Below are 23,320 nucleotides of genomic sequence, written 5' to 3'. Positions count from 1 at the left end.
ACAATGAGAAATGATCATCTCTTTTTTTCTCCTGTTATTTGCATTAAAATACATATGCAATAATGCTAATTAGATGCAAGGCCCCCCTTAGATCAAACTGCATTAAGAAGGCAGTTTGTGTTTTTCCCTGGCCATAAAATGCACCATAAATGAGCTGCAAAAGGTGTGAAACATTGCCAAATTCTGAGCCGTTGTTGTGTTGCTGTTACACCCAAAGACATCACTCCGAATGATTCAATTTGAAATCAAACTACATTTGATTTCTTGAGCTTGCAAACATACCATTATGCTTGGACTGAAATCAAGTCTGGTTTTGCATATAATATGATAGATAAGGCTTCAAACACAATAATCATGGACTGCCAGAAAATGCATCAGCACAAAAACAATCTGTTCAGAGTCTGCTCGCACAGCTGATGTATGCAACTGAATGTGACAAACTAATTAATGAGTGAAAACATAACCATATTGGCAAATGTAAAAACTTAATATTTCCAGTAGAAATTAGCTTGGAGCACAGATGGAGATGTGGATGACCATGTGGTTTAAGCCACTGCTACAACAACTGCTGAATTGAGGAAAAAACATTTTAAGTAATTCATTTAAACACTCGGATATTATTCACCTACAACAACACCTATTTAACATAGTGCCAGTATGTGTCAAGTGTTGTGTGCTCAAATCTAAAAAAAAACAAAAAAACATCTTAAACCTATTAAGTTCCCCAAAAATAGCTGCTGTGCTGGGTCAGTGTGCCATCGGCCAGACCCCAGAATTCAACATGACACAGAAAAGCTCCGGGCAAACATAGAAGGACAGACAGACGACAAAGGCAGACGTATTGATGAGGCGAGATGAAGGGGCTGGGGGATTGGCCTATATTTAGCTTCATTGAGATGGTAATGGTTGGAACATGAGAGGACTTTTGTGTGTGAGTGTATGTGTGGCTTTGCATGTGTCTGGGTGTGTGTTAATGATGAGCTGTACAAGAACCACCATTTGAATTTCTCGGCTTTGCGTTGGTAAAGTGTTTTGATCATAGAAACAGGAATAATTACGAGGGGGTTTGGCAGAATCAATAGTCATCTCTCTGTAATAACACAGCATGGAAATAGCAGCACTGTTGGTTTTCTTTCCTGGCCTTGATCAGTGCCCCAAGGAAATATGGGGAAACAAATTTACCCTGCAGCATGATTTCTCTGCCTGTCTCTCTCACTCTCTTTCTGTCTTACCCTCTCTATCACCCTCATCTATCTCTCCAGCTGTCTTACCCTTTCTCTGCACCCCCCTCTCCCTCTCTCTCTCTCTCTCCAACCCAGATTTCTGCATTCAACTGTTGTCTTCGTCCTACTTGTTTCCTAGCAACCAAACTGACAAGCCCCCTATTCTCAGCCCCATGAATCTGTCCCCGTAACCCTAGATTTTATGGAATAAGCTATATAAATCATCGTTCCCCATGGGGGGCTGAATTATGATCGTTGTCTCCAGACAAACGACTCCGTCTACAAGCATGTTGTTAACCTAGTTTCTGACATACTACAAGTGGAGAGTGGACAAAGCAACAGTTGGGCAGTAGATAGTATGCTGCAATCATCGACCAGATAACAAAACAAACATTTATACGGCTGTCTGAGATGCTCGATTAATTTAAGTGACTTAACTTAGAATGATAAAGAGGATTTTTTTCATGTACTGAATCTGCTATGGTGAACTTATTTACTTGGAAGATGATTAGCCATATACTGGCCTAAAACTCTGGGAAACATCACGTCATCTTTAAAATGAAGAGTCAAGTTACGAAAGACATACTTAAACAGTTATTGAAGAAATTCATTGTCCAAAGAAAATTGAACGTCATAGCAGGTTTGGCAGACTGTTTTAATGTACCTTCAGGTGGATGACATCTGCAGCTTATATTTAATATTTAATAAAACTCCAAGGGCGGCTCTGTATATCAGCCTGACATTGGTTTATATGTGTACTAACACTACTGTCACATTATGCATCCTTGCTGCATAACCCTTTCGTTGAATGAAGTCAAGGGTGCTGGGAAATGTGATTGCTGAGCAATTATCTCCATCTAGTGACAAATATAGGTACTACATTATTTAATAGAACAGAGAATTCAGGAATTCCAATGTTTTATTTGGATATTTGGAGTTTAAAGATGTACTTGTAATTTGACTACACAGGGTATCTAACAATTGATGCTATTGTCTGACAGCTTTGTGGTTAGTAATTTTTCCAGTTTTTTATATCATCTATTCACGTTAGGGAGATATACATTTTGTCAAGGTTGTGAACCATGTAAAAGCCCTTTACTGTCAAAACAGCTGCCTCAATCCCAAACTCCACACTAATGGACTCATTTCCATTGAGTCTGTGAGGGCTTAGGGCTGTCCCACTGTCAAATCATCAAGTGCATGAGGGCTCTCTCGTAGACATTTTGAGCCCTTTCTGAACCCTTTCCATAATCCACATTTCTGCAAACTTTGCCTGAGAGAATAACCGACAATTTATAGCGTTGTGATGTTAAAACACAGAGTTACCGGGGGAAGCCTGAAAGTGTAAACAAGGAGGATTGGCACATGGGTGTTCGGCCTGGAGTATTACATTTACACAGATACATTACATCAACTTTCAGGATTTAGATTAAATGATTATGTGAAAATCAGAGGAATACAAGCGCACCTGGTTTTGACAAAAATTTGTAAATGGATTATTTGACTACTCCACTCTGTAAAGAGCCTAGAAGACGGTCAAATCTTACTTGACCATAAAGAACTTAAAAAAAAAGTAAAATTAAAAAGTCCCACTTGCCCAATTGTACCTAACATGTTTTGGCGTGGTCAAGGTAACGTGATATGCCGACACAAAGTACTGTCCCATTTCTATTTGTCCCATTTCTATTTATACCATTTCGAGCCCTTGCAGCCTCTCACACTCGGTTGGGATTGGGCCTCTGTCTCCAGCCACTTCTCACTTCCCCCAGTACCAGACCTGCCATTCTCCATCCATCCACCAGACGGCCTGAGACTTCCCAGTCACATGACTCCTAAATCCGCCTGCTCACCTGTTGCTCATCCCTCTCCAGTTATACCAGCCCGTCTCCACATGCTCCTGACCTGCTCACCAGTCATGCCCTTTTGGATTTATTTTACTGTTCTACTATCCTGTTGCCAACATAAAAGCCTGTTCCTGATCATTGCCTTTATTAAATCCCCCAAGGGTCTGCAAACCATGTTATTACTTTCTTCAGCCACCATAGGAAATGCAAGCAGTTTAAGCATAGAGTACCAATGTCAAATAACATAAAAGAGCTGAAAGTAGCTTGTGAGGAGGAACACAGGTTTGCAAAATGAACACATGAAAATGTAGTTTTATTGTTCAACACAAATAACACATTTAGGGGATTTGGGGAATGTTTCTATTACGAAGCATTACTGTGGCTTGCAGACCTTTCTTAGACCAAACATTTCAGTGGTGCAAAACCAAAAAAAAAACACTATTAAATCTTGATGATGGAAATCCATCATAATATACAGCGAAAGGGAGTAGGTGGGTTAATCAAGAAAAGCCATGAATAAGGATTTCTCTGTGACAAATTGGTGCTGCAGCTATTTACTTTTTAAATGAAACCATCCATTAGTCCATATATCTATCTAGCTCATAATCAGAGTGAATGAAAATGATGTTAATAATCAAACTGGCAGCCAGACAGATCAATACTGTCAACAGGCAGCTGTAAATTTATCACAGAGGTGTGCAAGGGCCATGTCATAACCAGATGGCTGGTAGGCTGGAGTACAGTTTACTCTGATTACTAAAACTGTCCCAGCAGCTGCAGATTGGGAATGCTTGATTCTTTACTCCACATGACAGTATTTCCCCATGTCATTACCTAATGGCTACTTAAGTGACAGCTGCTCTGATCTGGAAAACATACTGTGCAGACAAGCTCGACTGAAGCTGCAGTGAATCACTAAGACTGTGGATTATGAATGGCCTCTGGTGGGCAAAACAACGCTAATCTAACACACGCAGGATCAAATCAAACTTTGGCTTGAGATGAATAGGACGGAGGAATGATTCATCAGTTCTCTGTGTGCTTGCAGTCTCAGCCGCAGCTTCTCTTTATCAATGTTTTAGCATGCAGGGGGAGTTCCAGTCTGCCCAATTTCAACCTAAAAGAGCTTTAAATATGTAATGTGTCACTTTCTTGTTCTCATTGTACCTCTGCATGAATAATTCCAAAGAAAAACTATTTCAATTATTCCTCTTCTCCTGTGTACCCCCTCCAGTTGGATTTTGGTGTCTCTGTCAACACATTTTCCCTATTATTATCAAGTGACATCATGATATAAACAAATTATTACTTCATAAGCTAAAACACCATCAATGTGTCTCATGGATGCATGCATGAGTCTGTCTGTGCAGTAAGCAGTTCTCAGAAGCTCCAGTAGGGGTCACAGACACGACACTAAAGCTATTATGTTGGATATTGATGAAGACTCAGTTTGCTTACCCAGCATCCTTCTCCCCATTTGTCAGAACTACTCCCCTCCTGGAGCAACATAAGTCACGCAGCTGCAACATTTCGGGCTCCCTCTGGTTTTGGGGGAGGGGGGGGAACGGGGATGTGATGAATATCTTGCACACACATTTCAGGCGTGTCTCTGGCTTGTTTCCCTGCATATCAGTCTTCAACAACGGCTAATGTGTGGATCTTGATGCTGGCCACATACGCCACAACCCATCACCGAATTGTAATTTCAAAGTATAGGGGCCAAAAAAGGCTATTTGGATATATCTAAGGCCCCCTGCTAAGCCCATTTGGCTTGAAAACATCAGTGGCTGAAAGAAATCCTGTTGCACTACAAAGGTATTATTGCTCCAATAAGCTAACAGCATTGAACTCTCAGAGCACAGCACCATCATCTTTGATATTTAAATCTGAAGCTTTGAATAAACGGACGGGAGTGAATTCAACGACGGGGCACACATTCATCCTTCCCCTCAGCGTGTCAGGACTTTAATGTCCAAAGAAGCATATGACAGCTTTGCTATTTTCAGCATGTATGCACACCACACATAAACACACCGTCTTTTCACACACACACACACACACACACACACACACACACACACACACACACACACACACACACACACACACACACAGAAATAGATGTTTCTGGAATATGGAGTTATATTCCTATCTTTAATCAAGAGCGCATTCTTTCAATTTGAGAGCATTTCTCACTGATATTACGTTCAGATTTTGTAATAATTTCCCTCAAAACCTTGCTCTCACACTCAAATAGTCACTGCTCGCGCTTGGATTTGCTCTGCTTGTGCTCAAAGTTTGTGCTCGCGCTTGGATTTTCTCTGCTTGTGCTCAAAGTTTGTGCTTTGCATTTGCTCTGCTTGCACTCAAACTTTCTGCTTGGACTCAGATATGTTGTTGTTTGGACAGATTTCCTGCTCTCAGCTTTGAACCTTCTCCTCGCACTCAGGCTGATTCTGCTCACTTGCAAAGTTTCTGCTCTCGGATTTCTCCTGCGCGCTTGGATTTTTGTGTGTTATAACCCTATCAAAAGTCAACAACCAATAGAATGCCAGCTGTAGTGTTGACCAATGAAATGATCCCAACCCTGTTGAGGGTGCGTTCACTTTACTTTAGAACGTCTGTTGAGGGCGGCTGCTCTGTAACCTGACTGTAACCAAGTTTATATATCCCCGCGCCGTTTATAGCTTTATTATAAGTATATGTCAACAATGTGAACAGAATGGTCGACGCACTTTCACCTGCACCCGTCAGGAAACGGGAGAAAGCTTTGAAGTGGGACGTATGAAGTTATGTCCACAACTACGAGGGTGAGTAACATAACTTAAGCACCTAGCTAGCTAGCTAGCATATGGCCTAGCTTGATGTCCAGAAACAAATAGAGGTGGTTTAATGTACCTAAACAATGATCAATGATTACCAAATTTCTCTCTCATATTGCTCCTCATAACCACTGAAAACTGTCAAAAAAATCTAACCCAAAGTCCAATTATTATGGACGTTATGTGACTGATAACTGATTGATATCTGATTGATCATTGTTTAGGTACATTAAGTTACCACGTTAAGCTTTTTCACGTTAAGCGTTAGAATGTCCCGGCTGCTGTTGAGGGAAACTGTAGTCTATAACTTCCTGAGCGACTGATCGTCCATTTTTGCCCCCTTTACATAATAAATATGGCTATGAAATGGAACATGAAATACATAAATGAGGCAATACATATATAGGCATTAGTCATTATAGTTCAATAGCCTAAATACATATGTTTTACTTATATTTATTTCCGGGGACTTTTATTTATTCCGTCTATTTATATGCACGTTATATTCAAAGGAAGTTTAGTTATCTCACAGGCTCAGACTAAAAGCAGCAGCAAGCCTGCCTGACATCAGTGCATAGCATATCACTGCAAAGTAAATAAAATATGAATAAATCACGAGCGCGGTAGATTCCCAGGTCAGCTAGAGCGGGTAACGCAGCTCTGCAGACGGACCAGTCAGTCAGCACCGGGGAGCGAACCGCGGGGACCAAGCTCACAGGGCTGGTAGCTAGCTGCTAGCTAGATGCAGCAGCTAATATTAGAATATTAGACCCAGCACCGGAGGTCTGATCCCCATGATTTAAAACGAAAATCAAATAACCATTTGTTTTTTAATACCTGTTTATGAAATGAAAATCAAATGAACGAAAAAGTACACGGACCCAGTCTGTTAAGTACAATTTCACCACTAATAAAACAGATCTAGAGATGATATGCTTTATTTGCAACTTAAATGTAATTTTTTAATTAATACAAAGCAAACTGAGCAGAAAGAACAAGTATTTTGTTGGTTTGTTTCTCTTCTTCCAGGTGTGACTTAAGTACCCGTTGAGCTGCATCACAGCTGCACTATGTGCATGGACCTGTGCCAGTCAGCACATCACTCACCTGTGTGCAGAGGACCGGCAGCAGTAGCACAAACCAAGAAGGTTGGCAAGTCTGATAATAATGCAATTGTAAAAATAATAATAATATAATAGTAAAATCATGTTACATACACTTATGTTTCTTGCTTAAATTCACAGGGTGCACAACCAGGCCTGGGAGAGAAAATTACTGATTTCCACAAAACCAAATCAGAGAAGGTAAGGTAAGATAGTAATGATGTTAAAGCAAGCTATGTACACCTAATATATTACGTGTTGATGTCTATGAATCTGTCTTTAATAGGAGCATACTATACAAAGACAACAGTGGAGAGTTCCTGGATCGGTCTGTCCTCAAAGTGCCAGAGATCTACAAGGACTTCACCCTTTTCTGCACCATCAGCGTATAATCAAAGTGATAAAAGAGAGAACAAATTATTGTTTTCTCTGTTGACATGAATAGGTGCCTGTAATGTCTGTCCATATATTCAATCAATTCAATAAATGTTGATAAGTATCACTGCTATTTCTTAAATCATTGTAGTTTTTCAGAGCAATAAGATACAGATTATTAAAACCATGTTCACATTTGCAACAAATTAAAACCCTGATCAAGGCAAAATTTTTTTCATGTTCCATAACATTTATAAAAAAAAACAGTACAATTAAATTTACCAGAGCTGACACTTGGTAAATAGCTTTAATTTACCTTGTCAAAACAATGAGTAATTCATAACAAATTGCACAATATTTGACACAAAACCTTAAAAGTATATGGTTCATACTACGGTGAAGCAGTACAATGTGCCTATAGGATTTACTGTAGCAGGAACATTGATATTGGCAAACAGATGACCCAGGTTCGGGTGAGTTTGTGAGCAGGGTTATGAATAAAGATAAGATAGGCCTAGTGTTCACAAGAGGGATGATTCAGGTATGGCAACACAAATTAAGAATAATTCAATTAAATAGGAGGTATGTACAACTAGTAGAAGATAAATTAACTATACAAGAGCAATTAAGGTAAAGTTTTGAGGTGGCAAGCTAAAGTATAGTCAATAGCATGGAGTCAAGTCAACAGTGTACACCAGAATAATATATACTGTGATTAAGTAATGATACTTACTGTTGTCTGTACTAATATAACACAAAAAATAATAGTGTTTGATGCAGTATGGAGAACAACCAAGTCCCATATGAACCCAAGAGACTTTAAGTGCAGCTGTTGATAGTCTGTAGCCAGTCATACAGCAGGTAGATCTGGAGCAGATGGTTGTAGTCTGTAGCAAGCCGCATTGCCACGAGTAGATCAGGAGCAGATGGTTGTAGTCTGTAGCCAGCCGTACAGTAGGTAGATCTGGAGTAGCAGGGTGAATTCTAGCTATCATGGGTTGGTGATAGACACACAGATCAACAGGGGTCAACCCCTCCAGCCCCACCTGGATGAAAAGAAAGTAAAACAAAATACTTGTTTTTTCAGTTCAGTTTGCTTTGTATCAATTAAACAAATAACTGCTATTTAAGGAGCAAATAAGAAACCATATCATTTCTAGATCTTTTTTTATTATAGTGATAAAATTGAACTTAACATTACGTTTTATACAGATTGCTATGAATCTATTTTCAAACTAATGTTATATGAAGGAATGAAGACTAAATTCTGATGAACAACAAACAACAGTGATGCAAAAACTAAAACAAACAATCCAGTTTCTTGTGTTCTTTCAGTTATATTACAGTTTATGTTTTACTACTGGCTCTAACATGAAATTAGCCAAATCCCAGGAACAATGGTAACCAAAACGCCGAAAAAATACAAAGTAGGGTCATCACATACACACACTGTCCGTATGTCGTTCAATCTAGCTAGCTAGCTATACAATAAAGAACATATATTTGTTTCTGGACATCAAGCTAGGCTATATGCTAACGCCATATGCTAGCTAGCTAGCTAGGTGCTTAAGTTATGTTACTCACCTCGTAAGTTGTGGACATAACTTCATACGTCCCACTTCAAAGCTTTCTCCCGTTTCCTGACGGGTGCAGGTGAAGGTGCGTCGACCCATTCTGTGCACATTGTTGACATATACTTATAATAAAGCTATAAGCGGCGGGGATATATAAACTTGGTTACAGTCAGGTTACAGAGCAGCCGCCCTCAACAGACGTTCTAAAGTAAAGTGAACGCACCCTCAACAGGGTTGGGATCATTTCATTGGTCAACACTACAGCTGGCATTCTATTGGTTGTTGACTTTTGATAGGGTTATAACACACAAAAAATCCAAGCGCCCGGAGAGAATCGAGAGCAGAAACTTTGCAAGTGAGCAGAATCAGCCTGAGTGCGAGGAGAAGGTTCAAAGCTGAGAGCAGGAAATCTGTCCAAACAACAACATATCTGAGTCCAAGCAGAAAGTTTGAGTGCAAGCAGAGCAAATCCAGGCCAGCACAAACTTTGAGCACAAGCAGAGAAAATCCAAGCGCGAGCACAAACTTTGAGCACAAGCAGACCAAATCCAAGCGCGAGCAGTGACTATTTGAGTGTGAGAGCAAGGTTTTGAGGGAAATTATTACAAAATCTGAACGTAATATCAGTGAGAAATGCTCTCAAATTGAAAGAATGCGCTCTTGATTAAAGATAGGAATATAACTCCATACTGGAATAGATGATTTGATTGGATTTCTTATTTATAACTTGACATTTTGCAACCTGGCAATCAACAGGACCATTCAACACCCAAATCACTTCCTTACTCATGCTACCTGAGAGCCTATTTTAAAAAGTGGGGTTAAGGGTGTCACTTCTCTAGCCAAACATCATTACAAGAGGGCCTTTTATTTGTCTGAATGCGTGCGTACAGGTTGGTAGGTCACAATGCTTCCTGTGCTAAATGATTTCATATCACAGGGCAGACTGGGAGGTCAACACAAAGCTTTTCCTAGCAGAAGCTGTACAGCAAACCAGCTGCTCAGAAAACTGTATCTCTCTAGCCAATACATCTTTCTGTGAGTAAATGAAGTTAAAATAATTATCTAACATGAATTCTATTTCATTTTGACAGAGGCTAATAAGAAGATGCTTTTAGGTCAATAAATAATGGATTTCTTAATCAAGTGTTCAGATAATTCAGAGTAACTTGGATCTAGCTTTATGTTCCTCATGAAGCTTTCTGTTTTATTTTCCAAAACTACAGTAAAGACAGCTACACTTCCTAGAGCACACTCACTTAAATATAAATGTCAAATGACACATAAAATTACATCCAGCACAGAGCCATAATTTCAAGATATTGCTTGTACCAAGTGAGTTATCAGCACATCTATGGTCTTATTAAGTATTAAACAGATAATAAATGTGCCACGGCCTGCAAACCATATGCATCTGGACTCTGCACGTGTGTGTGTGTGTGTGTGTGTGTGTGTGTGTGTGTGTGTGTGTGTGTGTGTGTGTGTGTGTGTGTGTGTGTGTGTGTGTGTGTGTGTGTGTGTGTGTGTGTGTGTGCATCTGAATGTGCAATAGTAAATGAGAGAGCAGGCACCAGAGTAGGTCATGTGGTCTTCAATGGGAGGGCCGGAGGCCAAATTACATAGAGTTTTTTTTCTAGGAGACGTAGCTGATGTCAGTAAAGCAGGGCATGATGCAGACATGCATGGTAGTAACATTTAATGCTGTAATACTGAAATAATGGGTTACAGGTAATGGCGGCATGCAGATGATGCCCTGTGTTTAGTCAAAAGATAAACTTTGTGAGGGCATTGAGCTCTGAACTTATATCATTTAGAATTTTATCACAAAATGGAAACATCGATCTGTTGGTCTATCACTTTGGCTTTGGTCCAGACTGAAACATCTACAAGATGGATTGCCAAAATATTTTTTACAGGCATTCATGATTGCTAGATAATAATGAATCCTAATTACTTCGGTGATACCCTGACTTAAGCGCTACCATGGGGTTTGTGGTTTTGAGAGAAATGTCTCAACAACAAGTCCTAACAATCATAAAACAGCGGTATATAGGCTGTTTATTCCTACCATCTAATACGACCCATAGGAATGTTTCATAAATTAACGCCCCTAATAGTGGCAGGAAATACAACCTAGAGGAGTGTTTTCCTTCCTCATAAAAGTTGCGGTTTTAAACACGTCGTTAACATTGTTAACGACAATGGTTATAGTTAGGCACAAAAAGTACTTAGTTAAGTTTAGAAAAAGATCGTGTTTGGGGTTAAAGTCATGGACATTTGTTGGGTTACTTCACTTGTGGTTAATCACGTGACGCAGAACGTAGCGTAGTTCCGTTTGCTCCGTAAAGTTGTAAAAAAAACTTGTTGTTTACTTATATTTTCAAACGGGACACGAACCCCAGTCCCCTGGGTCTAAGTCCTGTGTTTGTTTGACCCATCCAACACTCCAACCTACCTCCTTATTACTTATTTTACTACAGCCACTAGAGGGCCCTCACTATATGTAAATGTAAATATGAGTCATAATTGCTGTTTAAACAGAGAACTTTTAGGGGTGTGTTTCGGGTAAAGACAGTCTCCCCAACTATTGTCATGTCCCCCTCAGGATATAATGTAACCACTTTGGTAATCTCTTAACTGTTTATCTAGCACTATCATCAGGTCAAAATTTTCAAGTGTCCAAGTACCTGCAAAACTTATCACATTCCCACCAGCATCAACTCCACTTTGTGTTTAGTGCTAATTAGCAAATATTAGCATGCTAACACACTTAACTAAGATGGTGATCATAGTAAACAGTATACCTGCTAAACATCAGCATGTTAGCATTGTCAATGTTGGCATGCTGACGTTAGCATTTAGCTTTTTGCCTTTATTGATAGGGACAATAGAGATTGACAGGTACATTGGGACATAGATACATGCAACAAAGGTCCCCAGGCAGAATCAGATCAGGGACTTTGTGATTGCATAATATGATAAAAAAAATTATCACTAAAGCCATTTTTAAACCTATATAATAGGTATAATAAATAATACCTATATAATCTTTGCAATTGCCTTAACATCAAAACCAAAGAGAACAATAACTATGCAATAATTAGAGCAATAAAATCTGAATGTTATTGATCGGGACTTTATATAAAACGTTCACAAAGAAGCGTGAGGTCGCTCACACAAAAACAAAATCTGCCAAAAAAGGTTACCATTCCACTTCCCTTTGCATTTGTCTGTATTTGCTGCACTCCTAAACTCTTTTCCATCCCGTCACTGTCTTCACTTTACACCCTAGAGCAACATTAAGTCAAACTCGGACACCATCCATCTCTGTGATGGTCATAAACAGCGTCAGTTCCAAAGACAGGAAGACAGATAGAGAGAGAGCAAAGAAAGAAACAAGGGTAGGTGGAGGGTGAACACATTAGCGAAGAAGGCTGTCTGCGCCGCTACGCGTGGGTTGCTTCTCCCTACGTCTTTTACATTTTCTATTATGAAATAGCCAGTAAAATAAAGGCTTTTAAAATAATTTTGAAGAAGAGTGCCTTGGATTTCCCTTTTTTTCTACACTTAATTGAATTCCCGACCCCAAAGAGCACCTTCAAACATCTGACTGAACTTCCTGAGCACCCTGGACTTTGTTGTCTTTACATTAGTATATTATTTTATCACTTCATGAGAAGCTCTTCACCCTAAATGCGGCACACACAAATACATCCTTATCATAAAACAAATATGCCAGCTTGAATTAAATGAAAACATTATTATAGAGTGTGCAAGTGAACAAACATTTCCACACTCCTCCCCCCCCGACATACGTACATTCGCTCTCAATAACACTGCCTTCTCCATTCTGCATATTGTTTGACAGACACATGGTTTTGTGGCGCAGAAAATGGCTTTTCAGCGTGTCATCATTAATAATTCACTTATGACAAACAGCTTTGACATTTACACTGCACTGGGTATCTGTCTGAAACTGACAGGGAGACAATAATGAAGGAGGAGGACACAGATACAAGGAGAGACAGACTCTCTCTCAGTTGTGTACTGATGAAATTAGAATGGGTCAGGCCTAATAAAGTGTCAAACCTTCAGTAGTAAAACATTGACGGAAGAAGCAAAAGCTGCCTAAGATGACCTTTTTAGAAATCGTCCATTGCTCAAACTGATCTTAGTGAGTAAAAGTGACTGTAGCTCTAACCTAAGAGTGCAGCCGAGCCCCTTCAGCAAATCTTGTGAAAATATTATGAATGAGCAAACAGGTTTTCATGACATTTAGATTGCATGTTTGCTATCCAATAATACCTCTGTTCGAAACATCAATCGCAGACTCCCTCAGTTTTTGAGTGAATGTGTGAATGAGCAGGCCTGCCAGCTAACTAAATGACAGACTTTGTAATTCCCTGAGTCTTCCCTACTGAATAACCGTATGACTCGCAGCTAAACAGGTTGACAATAAAACCGATGTGTGCGGCCCTCCGAGGGCAGCAGAGTGCAGATGCTCTTTCAGAGCTAATGCTTTGCGGGCAGACAAACACTGAGAGAAGCAGAAAGATTGAAACCAGAGGTGGTGTCACTGTTTCCCTGACAAGATTATGGTTTCTCCACTCTGTAGAGTAGGTTCACATGATACATTGAGTTTTATCAACAATAGACAGAAATGCAAGCAACAAATTGCATGGATCAAATTGTGCAGATATTTCTTCTTCAAATGTTATTTAAAAAATAATAACTCTGACAGAGGAAAAGGACAAATAGATTTCTATAACAGTCAAGTCTGTACTGGCTAAAAAATGATTCAGGACAAAAAGAAAAGAAAGAAAAACAAAATACGGAAAGAAAGGAAAGTGCTGTAAAAGGAAAGTCAGGGGATCACCAAAGTCTGTAGGCTTCATCCTTTGAGACAATGAATGCCTGTATAACATTTCATGTAAATCCATCAATGACCAATTGTTGAGATAGTTCAGTCTGAACCAAAGTGGTCGACCGACAATTGCTATTCCTGAAGCCGTGCTGCTCGCAAAGTCATTCGGTTATGGCCCTGCTACAGTCAGAATGCTTCATGCTGACTTCAACTGAAACAAGAACCCTGAACCCTGTTTGTACCAGTGGAAAAATAATGATGCATGTGCTTGGTGTCTATAGAATGAAAACACTAACACTTCTGTAAACAGGCAATTTTGCAACTGCAGCTGTGAGCAATGAAATCAGGCGGACTCTTTATGGATGGCCACTGCCAGTATGCTCCAATCAGGTTGTGATCAGAAGAAATGAGGATAACACACTGTGTCCAAGTCTGTAAACACCCCTGCCGAGAATAGAGTCAACACAGGACGCACAGCCCTGCACAGATAACCATTGATAACACAATGCACACAAAAACACACACTCAGTAGCTACAGAAATGATGATGTGGTCATGTTTGTATCTGTAAAAACGGTCTGTAGCATTTCAGAATACATCACCAGTGAAGTATTACATGAAATGTTGATTTGACAACCTTCAATATGTCTTTACTGTGCAGATTTGTATATATGTGTGTGTGGGCAGCCAAGGAAGTAACATACTGAGTATGCCAGGCTATGAAAAAAATCAAAAAATTCTGTGATGGGTGTTAGCACAAAGGAATAAGTGTGGGGACAATTTTTTTTCCATTTAGTCTCATTTGTGAAAGTAAATTGGAATATACGTCTGAGTTTTCTCACCTTACCCAATGTTTTTGGTAAAACAGCAGAAAAAAAAAGAATTTGAACTGACAATTACAGGTGTTTACATGTTTACCTTTGTGTTTGTGAAGAGGAGAAAAAGAAAGTGCCTTTTACTCTTGTTTTAAAAATCTATCCTAATAACACCATGAAGATGCTTGAGTAATTACTGTCCAATTGAATCGTCAAGAGACTGTGAAGAGGCGCTATTGTATCACCAGTGCAATCAGCCACTACAGTCTCATTCATCCTGCATCCTTTTACTGTAAATGTGTGCTGGTCCTAGCACGTGTGTAAGAACTCAGACAGAGGAGTCATTTGGTGCAAAAGATGACCGACATAAATACAGGTGTGACAGGTTCAAGAACAATGGAAATCAAAGCAAATCAGGAAACTAATTCAAGACTACACACACACGCACGCACACACAAAAGGAAATTCAAAAAATACAAAAATACATTTTGAAGGTGTGGAAACCATTTTTGATATTGCTTGATGAGACCTAAATGTCTGATTTGTGTGTTTTCTGCTATGCTACGCCCTTAATCTGAGAATGCTTTGATCTTGCACTCTGATAGCCCTCCACCTGTGGGTGTGTGGTTATTTTTATTTAATTTTTCGTCTGTTTCTGCTTTTTTTTTTAATTGCTGTCTCGTCTAGTTTACTGTGTGACTGTTATGAGAAAATTCAAATTCAAAAGTCTGCTCTGACTAAATTTCCAAGTTCAGCTTAATGAGTCATGGATTTAGCATATGATGCCATTAGTTTAACAACTCTAATTGCCTTAAAACTCTGGCTTGCATCATTTAAATTAACCACTACTCCCACACAGCCAGCAGCTCTTCTTTTACTGCTTCACTCTTTACTTTAATGAGACCGTTCTGGAAATCGGGCTTCTGCTCTGCACAACTGGCCATCACAAGCAAGCTGGAGACCCTACTGATATTGAGGGTCTGTCTTGGGGTCTGAATAATTACGCCACAACACCAGAAATACTGTAGTAACCACGCTGAATAGTTCTGTGTTGTAGAGAAGGATTTTATTTTAATCAAATCTTTTTTTAAATTCTAAACCGATTCCTAATGCTGTTTGTCAGGCTGATTTTTAGTGAAATTTGTATAAAATTGTGCGCAAAACATTTTGCCATAGTATTCTCTCTTCCTCTCTATGCTACCTTTTCCCTCAGAAATACACACAATTAAATAGAAACACACACACACACACACACACACACAAGGTCAAATAGAGACCAAAACATTTTGTGTGCTCTCCTTTATTTGTGACCATCTCCTCCTGATGTAGTTGAAATGCCAGATTAATTAAGTCTGATTACTGTCATTACAGCCACACCAACTCTAAATACTGCTATTTCATCAAACACTTCCGAAAGGAGGTTTTTATCCAGACCGCCATGTGTCAAATGCTACAAATGTACATACACACAGACTCACGCTCACATGCATCTGCACATACAGACACAAACATACAAAACACTTTCGACCCCTGACAAAAGCAGAACAAGATACCAGAATTGGAAGCTTAATTGCTTCATTTACAAAGCAGAGTTTGCTGTTTCAACATGTCTTTCAAGTGGAGCTCTGTATGTGACATGCAAATCTTTCAGAAGATGCTCATTGGAAGCACATAAAAAAACAAGACTAAAGACAAAGTCAGTGACTCACATTGCCTGTCTTGCTCATTAACATCCACAATACAAAGGGTTCAGAGGGAAACAACACAATGGGGATTTTGTTATTCTTCGGGAAAACCCTACACGGGGGCTAAAAATGTGCAGGCTGATAGACACAAACGCCAGACTCAAATGGGTTCTTCTTCTGGGGAATATGAATAACCTCAGTAAAGGTTATCAGACTACAGAGTGAATGCAGTATGAAGTTAGAAATGTTAATGTGAGAGAATTGCAAGAGGAAACGTCACAGGGTCACTTAAGTCAATAAAGTTTATCCTCTGGGGAACATGAATAATTTCATGCAACATAAAAGTGCTGATCAAGTGCAACTTTTACATGATGGTGGCGCTTTATGACAGGTCATGGGGTCATTTCAAATTGAAAAGTAGTTCACTTGGGACTACAAACATTCATCCAAAACTTAAACTGCAATCTGACCGGAAGTTGAGAGATGTTAACAGGCTAAAGTGAAGCGAGGGACAAACTGAGTGTGTGAATAACTTTACTATGCTTGAACTCTGATGATAGCTGGGAAAAAAACTCTCTTTTTCATAACATATTGCTCTTGCTTGGTTTGAAAAGTAGGACTAATTTCCTTTGAAAAACAAAAGCAGGTGCACACTTTGGCTCAGGTGCAACACCTCATTTTCCATCCTCCTGTCAGCTTGCTAAGTGGCCCTGAGAGGTGAATGTTCATGGTTGTAACGTACCCTGACTCACTCTGGTCATTGTCCTCTCAGCAGATGAAGTAGAGATCTGTCATTATAGTATTGTAATAATTCTATCAGGCAGGGGAGAGAATAGTTATCTGGTCCATGACCGTGCATCTCTACAGGCCTGGTGATCTAGTAATCAACCACATCAATACCACTGTCACATTGGCTAAATATCAAATGCAAATTACAGCAGAAAGGGTTCTCATTCCACAAATGTCTCCTTTTATATTTCAATTTAACATTTGTCTCTTTCCTCCTCATCTCTCCCCCTGCATTTATTACAAGTCAGCCATCTCCTCTCCACCTCCCATCTATCCTCCCACTTTCTCTCTGCCGTTATGCTCCTCAAGCCTCTGCTGTCTCTTTAGCCATAGACATAACTCAGTATGGGATGTGGCATCCTGTACCTGTGGTGAGGCAGGAGGGAGGGGGAGTGGGGGGGGCACAGAGGGTGCCAACGCCATTAGAGGTGAAGCCCCAGCGTCAGCAGGGAAACAGAGGGGGGCGTCACCGCTATAATCAGCTAGAAGTTTTTATAGCGCCACAGGGCAGGAAACCAGTAAATACACACACACACACACACACACACACACACACACACACACACACACACACACACACACACACACACACACACACAAAACAGTACAGCAGTACAGTATGCTGATAGTGAGACTGTAATAATAATCATTTAGATCGAGACGCTATTTTCTCCACTCCGGCATGATACACACCTTAAAGTTTAGGTCACATTTACATGAATAGTTTGGAGTATTTTAGAAATATGCTAATTTGCTTTCTGGCAGGAAGTTAGATGAGAAGATCATTACCACTCTCATGTCTGCACAGTAAATATGAAGCTACAGCCAGCAGCCAGCGGATTTTGTTATTGTTGACAGAGCCAGGCAAGCTGTTTCCAGTCTTGCTAAGCTAAGCTAACTGACTGTATCCAAACATGAGTATGGTTTCACTCATCTAATCTAACTCTGCCAAAGAGCGAATAAGCGTATTTCCCAAAAATGTCAAACTATTCTTTTAAACCTGCAATCGTACCCACTAAAATTGATTGATTGAATGATTGATTGATTGCAGTTGTGTTGCTGTGGTTTCTACATGACTATATTCAGGATAGAACTCAGGATAATTTAGCAGGTAGGAGAAAGAGAGAGCCAGGGATCTATATATATATATATATATATATATATATATATATATATATATATATATATATATATATATATATATATATATATATATATATACACATACATACATACATACATACACACACACACATATATATTAACATCATACTCACTCCCACTCCTTGCGTCGTGCCTGTGGTGTGCTGTGAATCTTATGAGCCTGGTGGGCTTTGACAATGTCCCTCTGCTCAATCAGGCCGCCCCGTCGTCTCTTCATCACATTGGGACTGACCGCCAAATCTCCATCCACCCCCAGCATTCCCCCTCCGACTTCAAACGTCGAGGCCACATCAAGAGAGAGGCCAAGACGGTTAGGATGTAGATGGGGAGCCTGGCCAGACATGTGTGGGAGGTAGAGGGTGTCATAGCTGGTTGAGAGACTTTGGGGCTCCAACAGGGAGCGGGAATCAGACAACAGGCTTGACGCTTCGGCCATCTCTGCACAATGCTTCTGCCAGGTCTCACAGTCCGTTGGGGACGAGTAAAGGATGTGGTGCCTCGGGGTGCTGCTACCACACATCGCCCCCATGCCCAGACCTTCCCCTGGACACTCCAACCCTGATGGGGCTCTAGGTAGCCCCAAAGCATTGTGGCCCCTTGTCGGAGACTGGGAGCTGACCAAACAGGAGTCCGGTTCAAGCATAGTGGGAAGGCTGCCCGGGATCTCAGCATAGTGCTGCAGGAAGGAAAGGGAGTAGAGAGTACAAGGAAAGAAAAAGTGAGTCATAATAATACACAAACCTTTACTGACATCAAAGATTCACAAAACAGTTTGTCCGGATCTTTTATTCAGTGCAATTGGGAGTTTAACAGAGGCTGTTCAGATGAACAGATAATGTTCTCCATTACAAACAGCATCTGAATTTGTTACTTGACAATAGACAGGAAACGGACAAGCTGAAGTTAGGGATTGTCTCAAAAGTGCATTGAAAAACAGCCAAAATAGTTTTTCAGGTAAAAAAGGGCCTACGCCCATGATATGCACAGCCTCTAGTTAAAAAAGAAATCATTCAAAATGGCCCATTGCAATTCACACTTGTTTTTTCCTATTGTTAAAACCTGCTATTCTGCCTGCTCACTTTTGGCATGCTGTAAATCAGTATACTCATACCTAGATATTTTTGCATACATATAGTAGCTTTGCATTAAACCCCTAGTGCAGACAATGATGTAGCAACATCATTCCCACTTACAGGTGCAGACACTCAGCCAGCTTGTGCTCGGGTTTTGGATTACAACTACATCAGTGAAAAGCTTGAAGAGATCCAGCTTCTGGGTAAATAGGAATTTGTTCAGCTAACCCTCCGAGGCAATTTTCCAATTACCCAACAGCTTTCACTGTCTTCAGTCAGTTTAAAATATTACCAGTCCTCTAAGCATCAGAACCAATTAGATAAGCTGCAACGCAACCCTCAAAACAAATAATCATATATAATACTGCCAGTGCTGTGCTTAATGGTGCAATTACAAAGCGGGAAGAAAGAGAGGGAGAGTGATTTTATCAACCCACCTTCTCCTTTATCTGGGAGGAACAATGAGGACTAGTCTGGTTTCGGGTACTTGCTAAGCAAGACATGCACACAATACATCTCATTACATGGCATGCTGCAAAAGCCTCCGTTTTGCTGCTGCTCCTACTCTAGCTTTATGGAGCCCTCACCATTTTAGTTAGCCAAATGATGGATTTCTGGTTTCACAGTCCCTCTGAGAGGAACAGCTCTAAATAACTTGTGCGGTGAAAATATTGAGCCGTAAAAAGAGGTTGTTGTGTAGTTGTACAGAGCAGATGAGATAAAAAAATGAAAGCTATTCAACTGTCTTGAGCATCTGCCCAAAATCCAACAGACTGCTTGAGCACCCTGAGAGCCATTCATTAGACTGCTGTCAATAAGTGGACACACTGATATGTATGAGGCACTGATGATTAGAGGCCATTTTTGAGTTAATGATGGAATCACTTGCACAAGAAAGCTGCACCTCCTTCATTTTCAGGAGGTCTCCACATATCAACATTTTGCACAAACTGAAACAACACCCAGCTTGATTTGCTTAGATCTTGTGTTTACTGCAAAGGACAAAGCCCCATGAATAACTGTGAGAAACAGCAGAACAGAAGTTGATATGAGTAAATGTCTTTGGACTTTGTTTACGAGAAAACAAATAAACCATTAAGAATATGATTTTTTTTTTTTTTATTCATGAAGCAGAAAGTGACATGAATGTTATAGAGAACACAAATGAAATAAATGAAAAAATGTGGCAAAAAAAACCCAGCAAATTAATCATCAAACAATAATTTTTCCTGAGGCAAGGGAGACTGGCTCAGCTCATTAGAGCTAATAGAAATGGGCCAACTGGGGACTACTGGTATACATATTCAGCTGGACTATGATTTACCAAGTCCAACATTATAGTCTCTCTTTTGGCATTTTTTTAACTCATTGTTTTGGTTTTACAGACCAGACTTTTTTTGACCACCCTCATCATCGTCTAGATAAACCCTCTGTTTGTAACTTAAGCTAGCAGCTCAGCACCAACAGCAGACACAGGTAGTGGTTAGCTGGTGTTGGTAGAGCGTTTAGCAGCTAAAGAGCTAGTAGAGACAAAACAGCTGAGCTAAAAGGAGAGTAAATATTCAACTTACACTTGTCAGGTTAAACCACAACTCCAAATGGATGATAATTTCGCTCAGTGTCTGCTGTGTGTGTAAATGAGCAACTGTTAGCTTAGCTAGCATATTCACCACAACAACTTTACAAGGCAGTAAAATGTAGATGTTTACAGCTGGTCGTGCTGCTCCCAAGTGGCCAAGAAAGTAATGCAAGGGCAAAATTCCAAAAAATAAAAAACTAGTTTACTCACTTTAGCAACACAAAACATATGTTTTTTTTTGCTTTGTTTAATTTACAAATGTATGATTGTACATTATAATTAGTATAAAAAGTTTGGAAAAGCCACCAACAGTGAAGCAATTAAGCTCCAAATCTCACTTGGCAGGGAAACATCATACTTAGATGCTTTTTCCAACAATTTTCGGAGCTAAGTTCATTTATAATAGGCATTCTAATTAGAGAGAAACAATGAGATAGTCAGACAGTGGTGGTTACAACTACAACAGGGAACAGGTTTATGAAGCCATGAAGCGAAGAGTTGTTTTTGAACCACAGTGCTGCAGGAGGATCACTAGTCTGCCTTTCTAAACTCTGATTATGAGCTGACAGAAAACGGTGCTGCAAAGTCCTGCCTTCTTTCTTCTCTCCACAGCATTACTGAGTGCTGCTAAATGACATCCATAGAGTGAGACTATATAGATATGAATATAGCTGTATGATTTGTCCATATAGTTGTCGTTCCATTCCAGTGTGGTTCCTGGCAGGGGGAGCTCTGTCTGAGAAATGGGAGACTTGAGAACTTGATCCAGTGCTTACTGAATCCATTTAGCAAATTATGTATTCAAAACTGGCTGAACAGGAATGGCAACAAAATATACTGTAGCTGATATATCTGGGTGTTTCAGTAGAGACAGTTGTATCTGGGTATTTTACTCCCAGAAAAGCAACAGTCACACGAACAGCAAAATACAACAAAGACAAAATAAATTGACTCAGAAAGGTGCCATACTGTATTTATGATCAAAAGTAATAAAATAGGCTGGTACAAACCATTTAAACACCAAAACCTTTTTTAGACAAAAATGGTTAGTAAAGGGTTGAATGATAAATAGGCCTCTTCCAGAAGATGAAAGCTACTAAAAATGGACGCACTTTGGCAAGAAAGTATATACAACAATAAACACTAATTGTATATTGCCACAAGCACAAGGCTTCTCTTTAAGTCACTCTAGAGCTTATCGGCAAACAAGTAAACTTGGCTCATTTATGGCGGTATTTACGTATTTAGGCCATTTAGACTGTGTTTATGTACCATATAGCCTCTAGTATCTTCGATACTGACGCACTTCTTGACTTGTTTATGGTCATCTACCATCTGCTAGTGAGATCACTACAATGAGATAAAAAAGACATGCAAATACTCTTACTACTACAACTACAAATACTCAAACAATCCCTTATGTGATGTATTTTGTCTTCACAGTCTATATTCTGTTTGGGTCACACACAAAAAATAATTCTAAATTTTGGCGAGAAAAAGATATGATGATTGATACCAGTCTCATGTCTGTCCGTTAAATATTGAGTCTACAGAACGCTACTGGTAAGCTTAGCTTAGCATAAAGACTGGAAACAGATTGAAACAGTTTGCCTGCTGTTTAAAAGTATAAAAAATCCATCCTACTACCAGCAGAAGTGCAAAGTGTTAATTAGTGTGTTTTAGAGCTGTTGGGTGGATTTTGGACATAGCTGTTTCCCTTCATTTCCACTCTTTATGCTATGCCAAGCTAAGTGGCTGCTGGCGCTAGCGTCATAGCTCTGCAAGACAGCAAGTAAGAGTATTTTCCAAAACGTCTAACTGTTAATTTATTACTGACACTAAAAAGTAGAAAAACAATTGAAAACAATGCCTTGTGACCAGGAATGAGGAGGAAGAAGAGCAAGTAATTTGTATAATTAAACAAAGATAAAAGGCTGAAATTTTAGAAAACATCTTTGTTTTATTCCACTCCCTCATGTGACCATTATCAGGACCATTAGTACAACCAGACCCATGCCACCAGTCCAAACACAGACCTTCACCACAGAGTTCTAACACTGATATGCAATGACCAAGCCTGCTTCCTCTGCACTCCACTGTGGTTGCTCCACACAATTACAAAAACCACACTGCCAAGAAAGTTGACTGTGGTTTGATCTCATTTTCCTAATTAGCTTTTAAGAGCTTGGTTGTTGATTAGCCGTAGTCACTGAGCTTTCCGACTACCATTATGTGAAATTGTTGTGCTACTCACAGCTGGGTGGTGGCATTTTAGTTACGCAGGTTGACTACAAGACAGACAGGTGTCTGCAAGGTTACTAATGAGGAGTGAAGAAGAGGCTCAGTCAGGCGAGGAACCTTCTCACACCTGCTGCCCCCAATGGCCCACACAGCTGCCTGATTTCATACAG

The 23,320-nt window shown here is 39.8% G+C and overlaps 1 protein-coding gene across 1 annotated transcript in view; it reads right to left on the bottom strand.

Moving 5' to 3' along the window:
- Window positions 1-21,031, bottom strand: part of LOC120564914 (voltage-dependent R-type calcium channel subunit alpha-1E) — a 93,467-nt gene extending 72,436 nt beyond the window's left edge. Inside the window, exons 1-2 of the mRNA XM_039810182.1 lie at window positions 20,902-21,031; window positions 18,371-18,933 (exon numbers count right to left, since the gene is read on the bottom strand). Coding sequence (XP_039666116.1) covers window positions 18,371-18,933; window positions 20,902-20,994 — 656 coding nt within the window. The 5' untranslated portion in view covers window positions 20,995-21,031. The remainder of the gene's footprint in view (window positions 1-18,370; window positions 18,934-20,901) is intronic.
- Window positions 21,032-23,320: the final 2,289 nt, after the last annotated feature.

The sequence above is a fragment of the Perca fluviatilis genome, chromosome 9 (genome assembly GCF_010015445.1).
Source record: "Perca fluviatilis chromosome 9, GENO_Pfluv_1.0, whole genome shotgun sequence".
Lineage (NCBI taxonomy): Eukaryota > Metazoa > Chordata > Actinopteri > Perciformes > Percidae > Perca > Perca fluviatilis.
This window is presented reverse-complemented; position numbering and strand designations above follow the sequence as displayed.